This window comes from Adelges cooleyi, unplaced genomic scaffold (genome assembly GCF_023614345.1).
Source record: "Adelges cooleyi isolate 19-005CV unplaced genomic scaffold, UGA_ACOO_1.1 ACOO_flye_CR_arks_rails_tigmint_CR_PRNA_9, whole genome shotgun sequence".
NCBI lineage: Eukaryota > Metazoa > Arthropoda > Insecta > Hemiptera > Adelgidae > Adelges > Adelges cooleyi.
Genome location: NW_026096579.1, coordinates 4,675,900 through 4,687,914, shown reverse-complemented (window position 1 = coordinate 4,687,914; position 12,015 = coordinate 4,675,900). Strand labels below are relative to the sequence as shown.

Sequence of the window (12,015 nt, the reverse complement as noted above, 5' to 3'; positions counted from 1 at the left end):
CCACTTTCCCGGCGGATGTCGGTATGGCTAATTGACAAAGGCCCGAAAATCTGCAGACGTCTTTGAAACCCTTGGGGGGGGGGGGGCTATGCCGACTGTCTTCAATTATTATTGTACTGCCGTCGTCGTTGTTTGCTGTATTAATATTCTAATAAAAAGTGTCATGACGGTTTTTATATTATATACCATAACACAGTTTCCCTTTGGCAAAAAAAACGACAACCGCACGAAAAAACGACTGCCACCTCCGAGGGTGAACCTCGACGACGGGGTTAGAGGGTTTGGCCCGTTTAATATAAAAGCGGATTTGACTGCCACACGCCGCAAGTGTAACGACCGTGCAAAGGGTGGCCTGCTGCTGTTCTTGAGCATTTGTTATCTCGTCCGACCCGGGGGGAGTGCGTTGGCGGTAGCCGGTGCGGTTGACCGCACGAGTCATCGCAAAAAGCCAAAGGGGAAACGACAACAAAAAAAAGAGAAACCACCTCAACCGCGTTGTTATGTGTATTATGATGCGACGGGGATCAGATGTGTAACAAGTGATTCTCGGCTCACGAGAAACTTGTACACCGAGGGTGCTTATAAGTACGAAATATACATCAACGTTTTACACAACGTATATTATGACCTCTACGGGGTAAAAAACAAAATGAATATAGGTTTCCGACACATTTTTATCATCGGCACGTGTCTCGCACCTGTCGTCCGAACAACTTGTTCACAACATACAATAATAAAAACAAAAAGTACAGTAACACCAAGTGGACTCGAGAATGTCCCAAGTGCGTGATGTAAATGTACGAATCAATAAAATAAAAAAACATTCAAGAGGTTTAAGTGGGTAAATCTGAAAATTTATAAACATACTGTAAAAAAGTTGTTTAAAACGCATCGAAAATTCCGAGAACGCTATTCGACCGACGTTTAACATGACAGGCACGCCATTAATTCATATTTTAAGCTACTTACAAACCTAGTATTTTTGCGACGCTCGTCTTATATCCTTACAAACAATTCCAGTTTGCTTTAGAGGTCTGTTGGACAGCCTTAAGTCAACATTCTGCGAAGCGCAACTATAATAATATAATATTTTCTAAAAAACTTAACCAAGGGTATTTCCAGTCATATTCTAGATAGATTTAAAATGACTTAAAATAACTAAATCATTTTCGAACACCACTGGGGCGACGTTGAGCTATTTAAGTATAATAATATTATTAATTAATCTAAAAAAAAAAGTGACTTCTAACTTTTACCTTTAACCTTCAGTTATAAATTATAGACTTTTAAGGTTAATTCTTTAATATTTTACAAGGTTGTACTAGGTTATTGAACAATTGTTATCGATTATCAGTTTTTAATAACATCTAATCGCAATTCATTGTTATTGGCTAGAATATAATATAAAACCCCAATCGGTTACAGCTTAACTACACTCACTCTAGCGACGTATTTAATTCTTACATACGGACATTATTTTTCTTCTCTGGAGAAAATCGTGAAAAATCTCGGACGTTAGTAGATATATATTATTATAATATAGTATTTCTGCTTTAACGATGCAAGGCGGAGGAGCGCGGGGACCATCCGAAAAGGTAATTAGGCGGCGAAAAAGGGAGTTTTTTTTTTTAATAGACAAACGCCCGGTGACACGCCGGTTTATTATTAAGTATACAATGTATACATATATATACATACACACTAAGCGAGAGTTGGATTTTTTTTCACTATCGTCGTGTTTCTTTAATTAATGGGCCGCCGTCCGTACAATTGCCTCTCGAATAACACGGTGACAATTAAAACATCTAAACAACAGCTGAGGAAAAAAAACAGCACCGAGCGGTAAAAAAAAAAGCCCATATACACGCGCGTTGTCAATTTAAATAAACGCGCCGTTGCGTCAGCACGTGTGTGTATATATATATATATATATATATATATATATATATATATATTTATATATTAATATTATAATATGCATGTATGATCTTATACAACTGTGTTCGTCATGTAGGATCGGTCAATGTTGTCGGCTCGAGGTCAGTCGGCCCATTAATACGTGTACCCGCGCTCCGTGTCTTCCCAAGACACGGTTATGGGAGCCTATGATGTGAAAGAAACGCAGCTACTATTCGAAGAGGGAAATTGTTTGAAGACAAGACAAAAAAAAAAGAATCAAATAAATTGTTTTTACACCGAGCGTTTAAATACATCATAATATTTTGTGCTCGTCGATAACATTCAGGGACGAAATTTATGCAGAATAGAAAAACAAGAAAACAACTGTTTTTGCGGCCTTAACCCGAAAAATGAAATAATTATCTTCTTTTTTTTCTTTTTTTTTTATTTTCCCCCCCGTTAAATAATCAATTAGGCTTCGTCATCTACTACTATGTCGAGTGTTGAGATAAGAAAAAAAAAATGTAATATACGACTTACAGCTGCGATTAGATGTGTTCTTCGCAAGGCCGGCGGTTTTGGTTAATCAAGCATGTGTATAATATGTAAATCGATTGAAACCCGGCACTTGCAGTGTATACAGATGGTCTGTGCGCTGTTTCAGTAAGAGTTACTCCGGTCCTGTCCTATATGCTAATGTTATGTGCGCCCAGAGCCAAACGGCAGCAAGGCGCCTAATTAAAGAGACGGTCCCTCTGTTTGCGGCCCGACGAGCACAGGGTGTTCGACCCTCGATTGAAAAAAAAACCTCCGCCGAAGGGTCGAGTGTGTTAGAAATCTCGAAAACAAACATCGGGTGGGTGTCGTTTGCATAATTTTGCATTTTTGTAATATTGAAAAATATACCTACGAACAGAGACGGGCGAAAAGTGCGTAAGAGTATCAATCGATACAAGTCTCGACCACTGTAAAATATGTAATAATTATCCATTAATAGTCTAATGACATCGAATTGTTTTCCATGAGCTGTTGACCGTTTGACGACATACTGTGTATTTTCTCAGTGCCTGTCGGTCGATCCGGCGCTAGGTTTTCCGGGTGAACTTTTGAACTTTTTTTTTCATACCACAACCAGTAGTTTAATATACTACCACAATCCTTTGAACGTTCTACTCGTAATAATATGTTATAGTGTACACGTTTTTTATGCATACCATTTTTTTTTTTGTTCTTTCAGACGCATGCGGGTTGTCGGACGTGGCTCACATCGAATCGCTGCAGGAAAAATCTCAGTGCGCCCTGGAAGAGTACTGCCGGACACAGTACCCCAACCAACCCATAAGGTTCGGCAAGTTGTTGCTCAGGTTGCCGTCTTTGCGCACAGTCAGCTCACAAGTGATCGAGCAGTTGTTCTTCGTCCGGCTGGTGGGCAAGACGCCCATCGAGACTCTCATCCGGGACATGCTGTTGAGTGGCAGCAGTTTCAGTTGGCCGTACATCAACTCCATGTGACACTCCGTTTGGAGGCAGATGACAGGGACGCCTGCCTCGTTATGAGCGCAAAAGAAACAATGAACAAAAACAAAATTATGAACAAAATTAAGAACAAAAAAATTAAAAAAAAAAAAAAAACATTCGAAAAATTGGCATCACCTCGTGTAAAAGAAACCGGACAAAGCGGCAGGCAAGATACAACAGCGAGGACCTTTGTCGAGCTCAAAAATAAAAGTAACCAAAAAAAAAAAATCTGTTGAACGAAAAAAAATAACGTTGTCGCGAATGAGATAACTTGTACTATGGGCTTTTTTATTTATTTTTTTTTTTTTATCATCGTCAAAAAATAATATCACTTTCCATTATATTACTATTATTACTATTATTATTATTATTATTATTATATTTATATTATTATTTTACGATTTTTAATATCCCAAAAATTAGACGATAATTATTAAGCGGTTGACAAGTCGATTGGACTGGGAAAGTTGCAATATAATATATAGAAACGATCGATAATAAATGCACTTGTGTGTAGTTTGTGTGCATTGTGTTAAGGTCTCGTATCGCTCGAACGTCTCCCAACAAGAAAAACAATAAATTATTTTAATAGTAAAAAAAATAATATTATTATTATTGTTTTGTCCTATAATTTTTTTTTAAACCGTAGTTAAATAATTATAATAATATACTACATTCTTTTATAGGCTGTCTCGAAACCAAAAATTCTACGTAGGTACCTACTTAAAAAAAACAACATTTAAAATGTTTAAAAACAATCATTACAAAGTTTCCATAAAAAATGTATTGTTATTGTTTTTTACATTTTCTTTATTCACTTCTTGAGCCTATTATATTGTTCAATATAATGTTATTCAACGTGTAATTGTTACGGTTTCCAAATAGTTATGAAGTAAGTTTTCTTTTCTTTTTCTTTTTTTACATTCGTATTTGTTTTAAGTTATGCGGAAATAGTTATGTACATACATTATTAAACTACTCTTTATATATTATTATTATGTAGTTAGTCGAAAAGGGTCTTGGCACCTGGTTAAGTCAATAATCATTTTAAAGTTTATATATTATATTTTTGTAAAACTTTTTAGTGCGTTTTTTTTTTTAATGTTACCGTAATCATAGGTTTGTATGAGTTTTTATTGTATTAATCTGTAGCTTTATAATATTTATTATATTTTGGTTTTTTTTTGTCTGTTTTCTTTACTGTTACTTTGTAGGCCGTAGGCCATAATAATACTATAAATTGTGTTTTTATCAATAAGTTGTAGCCTATACTTACTTTTTTATGACACTGTGGTGGTTATGTTATGATATTATCATCAGTAGAGGATTCAGGGAGTACGGGCAAAATTTTATTCTGAAATAAATCAATAGGCAATATGAATTTTCTACAAAAAAAACGACTTAATAGGGGTTTTTGTTGATTTCTAATCTATATAGGTTATTTGATATTTTGTACAGATATTATAAATGTATATATAAATACACATTATTACAAAACTAGACATACTGCAAAAAATCGAATGCAAGATTTTGAATCTCATAAAAAAAAATGTATTTTGGTTTTTGCTCAAAAAAAAATGTTTGTTCAATGTTCAACTTAATCGACTGAATCCGCCTCTGGTAACATAATTAATAATAATTGATAATAATAGTAATAATATAAATTCTATAGAATATGATATATCTGTAAGCCAATTTGTTTACCTTATGAGTTATGTCACTAGGAACGATTATTTAAAAATATATATATTGATCTTATTTTCAATTTGGTTAAAAAAAACTAGTACAATTTACACAAAATTAAATCTAAAATTGTATATATTATATGATTTTAATTATTTAAAGTACTTTTTTTTTGATACTTTGATGAATAATGTTTATACCTCCCCAAAGTACCTACATACTAATGGAAATTTTAGTCATGTTCTCCACAACACATAAATTATAAAAAAAAATATATTATATAAAGTCCTATAGTCTATATAAATAAGTGTACATTTGTAAATAGTATATTTTTGTTTTAAACATAATGTTATCCGCAAAATCTGCGACGGTTTACTTATATTGATTGTTGAACTTATTCCACCATTATTAAAGCACCTTGATCAAGCTATCATTATGACCTACACAATAGTATCCAACAGTTTAATATCTTATAATATTTATATCTAAATATATAAATAATGTTATATGTGTATCTGTACAAGTGATACAACGCATGTTCTTAAAATATGATTATAATATATTATATATATATAAATCTTATATTATTTTAAGTGTTTCCACCCGTACCTATAAACTTGTTGTAAATATTTTACTATTTATATTGTGTATAGTAAAAAAAAATGCCATATGAAAACTTTAAAGTGTTTGTTTTTTATCGTTTTTATGTATACTTTCCTTTTTCCTTTAATAATATTATTAGATATAACAGTATTTTATGATGTTTTGATATTCGGTATAATACAAAAATAATTATAAATACAAAGTGAATTACATTCATAAGTGTACCTATTCAATAAAAAGTGCAAAGTTTTCATTGATATCAAGTAATATAAAAAAATTAACGCATTGTTTTTTAGTAAACCCGTTTAAAATTAAAAAATCACCAAGTAAAATATTAACTATAACAATAAAATATAAATTTCAATTTTTTTTTATATATACAACTATAAGCGTTCAAGGAAAACAATTTGGTTAAACAAAAATAAGATCTACAGATACTCAAATATATTTTTAATCCCTAAAACAGGATAAACCATTATAGTAAGTAGTTCGAACAATGTAGCTGATTTGTATTCATTAGTCAGAAAGCGACTCACCACGGTGCGTTATTGGGTAATGTCTGCAAATTTAAAAAATGGGTTATTTTTAAATAACTTTTTTGCAGCTAACAATAAATTGTAAGTTTTATATATATATACATCGGACGCCAAATGTTTGATTGGTATAGGCCCCACATAACCCACAAGCCTTCAAATCGGATAAATGCCTCAATTTTTAACAAAACGAGCAAACGGCATGGGTCGATTGGTAATAATAATTTTTTTCACTTAAGCTTCCATGTGACAAATCTTGGAATTTTCACCCGATCTGTGAATGTGTGCATGTGTTTTGGCAGTTTAAAAGATCACGGTCGCGTTTTTGAAATTCGACGGGATGGATAGAGATGTGCGGGGGGGGAGGGGGAGAAATAGAGTTAGGAATGAATAGCCGATAGCGGTATATATATATATATTTTTATACATTTTATATATGTATATAAGTACCTTTTAGGCATAGGAATTCCATTAAGTAGCCGTCGGAGTGGACTTTAACTAGAAATAGAACGGTATCACGTGTTTTGTTAGCAATCCTCGCGTTTTTTGGCAAACTCGCCATCGCATAGCGAACTTCCCGTACAGTGCATGAACGACGAGGGCTTATTTTTAAACTTCTGTGTGTTGTGAACCGAACGCTACCGGAGAGGGTAAAGACAAAAGTAATCAACTCATTCTAATTACATAATATTATAATTACACACTTACCAGCACCCAAACTGTCCAGCGCGCAGTTCTACTTGGGTGTTCCTTATGCTGTCGCCTTTCTTATGGCACGTGCTATTACTACATTAGCCCGGCAACATATGCTGACAATTATTATTATAAAAAAATATTGTAACACCATAGCCGGACGGACGTCTTATTTGTTTTGGAATCTCCTACGGCTTGAAGAAGACCCCAATGTGGAACCGACCACAAAAGCAACCACACACACTCACTCGCTGAAGAGCTTATTTTAACTACTGCCAGACTACTGCACTGATATTTGACATAACTGGGTAACGTCATCTTTTTGAATAACATGAATGTAAAATTATAAAATAAACATAAAACGGCTTTTACAAATAATTAGGTATACTTATGTCCTATATTATAAATTAGGTATATTAATATATAAAAAAACCTCAAAAATAATATGGTAATGAAGATTAAACAAGACTGTCGGCTAGACAGTCTTGTTTAATAGTCTTAACTAATAAATAGATCCTTATATCGATTTTAAATTAGAGTAGACTAAACAATATAGAAAGAAAACCATGTGCCCAACTTAACAATCATTCTTACGTTATTTGATATTATATATTTGTTTTATTGCCGCCTTTTTCATTCTGTTTAACATTTTCGGCCGAATTTGATCAGCAAATGTGATTCAATTTATTTTTAACATCTATCTTATTTTATTAGTAATTTTTTTTTTATATACATTTTTGTAGATATTGAACTATTTGTCTTCGTTCACACTTCATATAAAATCTTCTATTTGACTTCTTCGCTTGCCGACAACGGACAATCATACTATAATGTTACAAATTTTTGTGATATTTAACATTACCAAACGCATTAAAACATTTTTTTTGTAACATCTCAACGTGAAAAACAACAAGAATTAAATTTTGCACTTAACACATCTGATACACGAGTTAACGTTTTAAAATCCCTAAACAAGGTAGATTTATTGATAAAAGTATAATATTTTCATAGTATGGCGGCAAAAATGCGCATGCAACGCACGTGTTCAGGGCAGTTCTTCCAAAAAATGATAAGAGATAAGAGTTCTTCCAAAAGATAACACAATTTTTATTTTATCAGCGTGACCAACCCAGAAACACCAAAATATAAAATCACATTCTATCAGTCTGCCAATTCTATCAGAATAAAAGTAACTAAAATATAACTAACGTTTGTCAGAGTTAACTGTTATCTCTAGAACTAAACGGCAATAATTCAAATGATAAAAAAAATAACCGTGTTAAAATATATTATATTTTCTTAAATAGTACACATTTTTACGATACATTTATAATGACAAAAAACCAACTAGTTCATATGACGACAACGATAATTATTGGTAAATAAAATTTACTTTCGTTTCTTATTAATATTAAATGAATATTTTTATTAGAATTCTTTTTTAATTCATAATTCAAAACTCTTATTTTCACATAATATAAACTTGCAATATTTAATATGAATAACATAATATATTTATCAATTATAGTACCTAGCGACAAAGTTCAGACATACACTATATTGTACTAATTTGTGTGACAATATTATTACATCCTATTTAAATGAAACTATTAATACAAGTAAATTATGTTTTACAGTATGATGGTAGTTGTCTGAAGTCATAAAAAGCTTATCGGTATGCTTATTCATTAGAGCGGTTCGATTCCTGAAACTATCTCTAGTCTGATTAAGTGTGGTAACAGGTATGGAGTTATTTTTTGTAAAATTGTTTTAATTGATTTAATCTCTATTATTTTAATAATTAACATTTCAACTTTTAACTTATTTATTAAAAATATATCTTTCAGTTTTAAGATGAGTCAAAGATTCTGGTTGAACAGTTCTCCATCGACACTAACTGGAAGAAATAATTGTTTTATCATTTGTCTAAATAGATTAGGTATGGAAAACATTCTAGATTTGTAGTATTAATACAAATATTGATACAAAATTAGTTTAATATCAATCTAAAACACCCTAATATAGGGTATTTAAAAAAAAAGAAATCAAATGTAAATTATCTTTCTTTTTAATAATTTAATTTACTATTTTCTAACATTGTCAGTTTTTGTACAAGAAAAATTGCATTTACTTGTAGATCTTACGCTTCATTGGTATGAGATAACAAACTAGGTCCACATGATATATACCGGTCACAAATATAGTCTATTCATGAAATCACTCTTCCAAGTGTTATTGATAGATAATTTAAATTGAATGGTATAAAAAGTTGGAAGTTAAATGGTATAAAAAAATGTCATTATCAATTTTCGTTATATTTAATTTTAACTTCACAATTAACAAACCTTAACATTAGTAATTCATTTAAAATTGGTTTTATATTATAATTATTATTAATATTATTTAACCATTTGTTGTTTTTTCAGCTAGAATGTGACCAGAGGAAGATTAAATGGACATATCATATATTTCTCCATGGACACTGTAATCCATAGACGGATTTTTGACACTATATTTGAATATTTGTTGTTGAAGTTAATTGGATTTTGTGCAAAACCCCTGGAAGAATATTCTGTATCAGACTAACATTATAAAAACCACCCAGTATTTCTGTTTACCTGCTGTTAGACATCGTAGTATCATCTCCAATCTCTTTATATTTTGTTTAATTTTATTTAAAAAAGTCTCATTATAATTTATTATTAATCAACTGTAATTCAGTTGTTTATTTATTGAATAACTTATTATCCTGTCTTCAACGTCCATATAAACTGTACTGTATTTATGACCACTACACTGATATCTCATTTTTAATTTTCAACTACATTAAAACAAAATTAAGATTGTTTAAATTTTTTTTTTTTTTTGAATACTTGTATTATTGTTTGAATATTTTTACACTTTAAGTGTCAATACAAGTATCTTTAGTTTAACGATACTAACAGTATATTATTATTACAATTTTGACAAACATAATTATTAGCCTACCAAATAAATTATAAATGTAGCTTCTGTATTTGCTTATTTATTAATATTTACTTACCTTAATAACATTAAAATATTAATTTATTGTAAAAATATCTTGACCTAACTGAAAGATTGAAAATTTGTAAACTGTTGTGAAATTATGTTGATGTTGTTAGGAAAAATTGTGTAGTCAAAATTTTGAATACCTAGATTAAAAAAAAAAAACGGTACAATTTTTTTTTGCTAAACCAAGTAATTATACATTTGTAAATTTTGATGTTTAGTTTATAATATATACATTTTTAGTTAAAAAATATCTTTACTTAAGTATCATTTTATACTATTTATACTTTTTACCAGATTATTTTATGTGTTTTAAACTATTACATTTATTATTTCTATTATTACTATTTATTATTTATTTAAATGACTTATCAAACTTTATGAATTGTACTTTATAAATTATAAAATTGGTCTGAAATGTATACTGTGTTACTTTAGGTAGCCTGATAGACAGGAAGTCTATATTGTTTTTTAGAAATAAAAGTTGTTTTTTCTTGGTTAGCTTAATTATATAGTGTGATTGACTAATTTTCTCTCATAATAATTTCAATTAGGTAAAATTATTTTTCAAAACATTTTTGTTTGTGTTATTTTACAACTGAAAACATGTTTTAATAACCACTTACTTTTTTGATAATTTTTAATTAAATAATATTTAATTATGATAAAAATTCAAAGCGTATTTAGTATATAGTATATATTTGTTTATAATTTTATTATTTAGAAATTAGTTTTTAGATGTAGTTTTTGACACAATAAAGTAAAAGTAAACCAAATGTATTTTTTCTAAATCTGTTCTCATAGACACGTTTACTCTCGATAACGACTGATTTGTATCTGTGTATTGTAATACAAGGGATATTATATAATACGTTTAAACGAAGGATGTTTAACATATTGAATACTCTCTTTGAGTATACAATGATGTGTTCGATATAAATTGTATTATAAAGTCCAGGTACCGTTATCTTTATTTATATGCATAGTATAATGTAGTAAATAATTATAGATTCAACATTTAAATAATAAATTAGCTTTAGTAAGTTTAACCCTTAACAATATCTGCTATTATCTAAAAACTATAGATATATATAAATAATGTCTTGATAATAATTGAATAGTTTTATAACATATTCAATATTTTTGATATTTTCATTTTAGTCAGTTATCAATGAATCAAAGTATACAACTATTTTCTTTTTAATAGTAACGCAGTTACATCTTATATGAATCATAATTCATGAAACACAATTTTGTAGCTCTACACAGTTTGACCTCTAAACTTTAAGTTATCCAGATTAAAATAGTTTTGAATATTGAAAACCATATGTTCAGTTTTATTCAAATTCAACTATAAAAACTCGTAAAACCATGTAAATATGTTTTAATAACTAAATACTATATTACTTCATTATTTGGGATTTAATGATTTTTCAAATATTTTTGATAGAGACAGTGATAACGATATTGGTTTATAATGGCTACAGTCTAGTAATTATAACTAGAGCCCTAGTAATTATAATTACCGACTGAAATAATAGATAATAACTACTGAACAATTATTTATTTCCTGTTTTGTGTAAAGGAATGAAGACACATTTGTTAAAACTATTGGGGCACTTACCTGAAAATAATGATAAATTAAATACCTACAACTTTTATACTTTTCATTGTTAACTACAATTTAGTAAAGTACAACTGTTTAACAGTATAAAGTTAGAATTATCTTCTACTAGTTTAATCTAGTATTTCTAACCAAAATTATGGGGGTATAAGATATTCCTAACACAATTATACCATTTTTAACTAATGTTAAATAAAAATGGGATTATCTAATCTGTTTTTAAATGTTCACTTAGTTAAAATAGAGTTAACCTGACCGCTTGATATTCAATCTTTTAATTTCTGATTTGACAATTTTATTATATACATATTAGTGGAATTGGAAATAGCCTCATTAGTTTTCACATTAAATATGTCCATAGCTACGTTTTTATCATTTAAATTTTCACAACTTCACCAATCTTAAGTAAATATTAACATACTTAAATCAGTC

The 12,015-nt window shown here is 29.7% G+C and overlaps 1 protein-coding gene and 1 long non-coding RNA gene across 2 annotated transcripts in view; both read left to right on the top strand.

The window, feature by feature from the left end:
- Positions 1 to 3,667, top strand: part of LOC126846500 (nuclear receptor subfamily 2 group F member 1-B) — a 41,227-nt gene extending 37,560 nt beyond the window's left edge. The window contains exon 5 of the mRNA XM_050585933.1: positions 3,137 to 3,667. Coding sequence (XP_050441890.1) covers positions 3,137 to 3,411 — 275 coding nt within the window. The 3' untranslated portion in view covers positions 3,412 to 3,667. The remainder of the gene's footprint in view (positions 1 to 3,136) is intronic.
- A 4,393-nt stretch (positions 3,668 to 8,060) lies between these two features.
- On the top strand, positions 8,061 to 9,731 carry LOC126846775 (uncharacterized). Its single transcript, XR_007686929.1, has 4 exons — positions 8,061 to 8,307; positions 8,567 to 8,671; positions 8,777 to 8,868; positions 9,356 to 9,731. It is a non-coding gene; the product is annotated as an uncharacterized LOC126846775 (long non-coding RNA).
- The last annotated feature ends 2,284 nt before the right edge of the window (positions 9,732 to 12,015 follow it).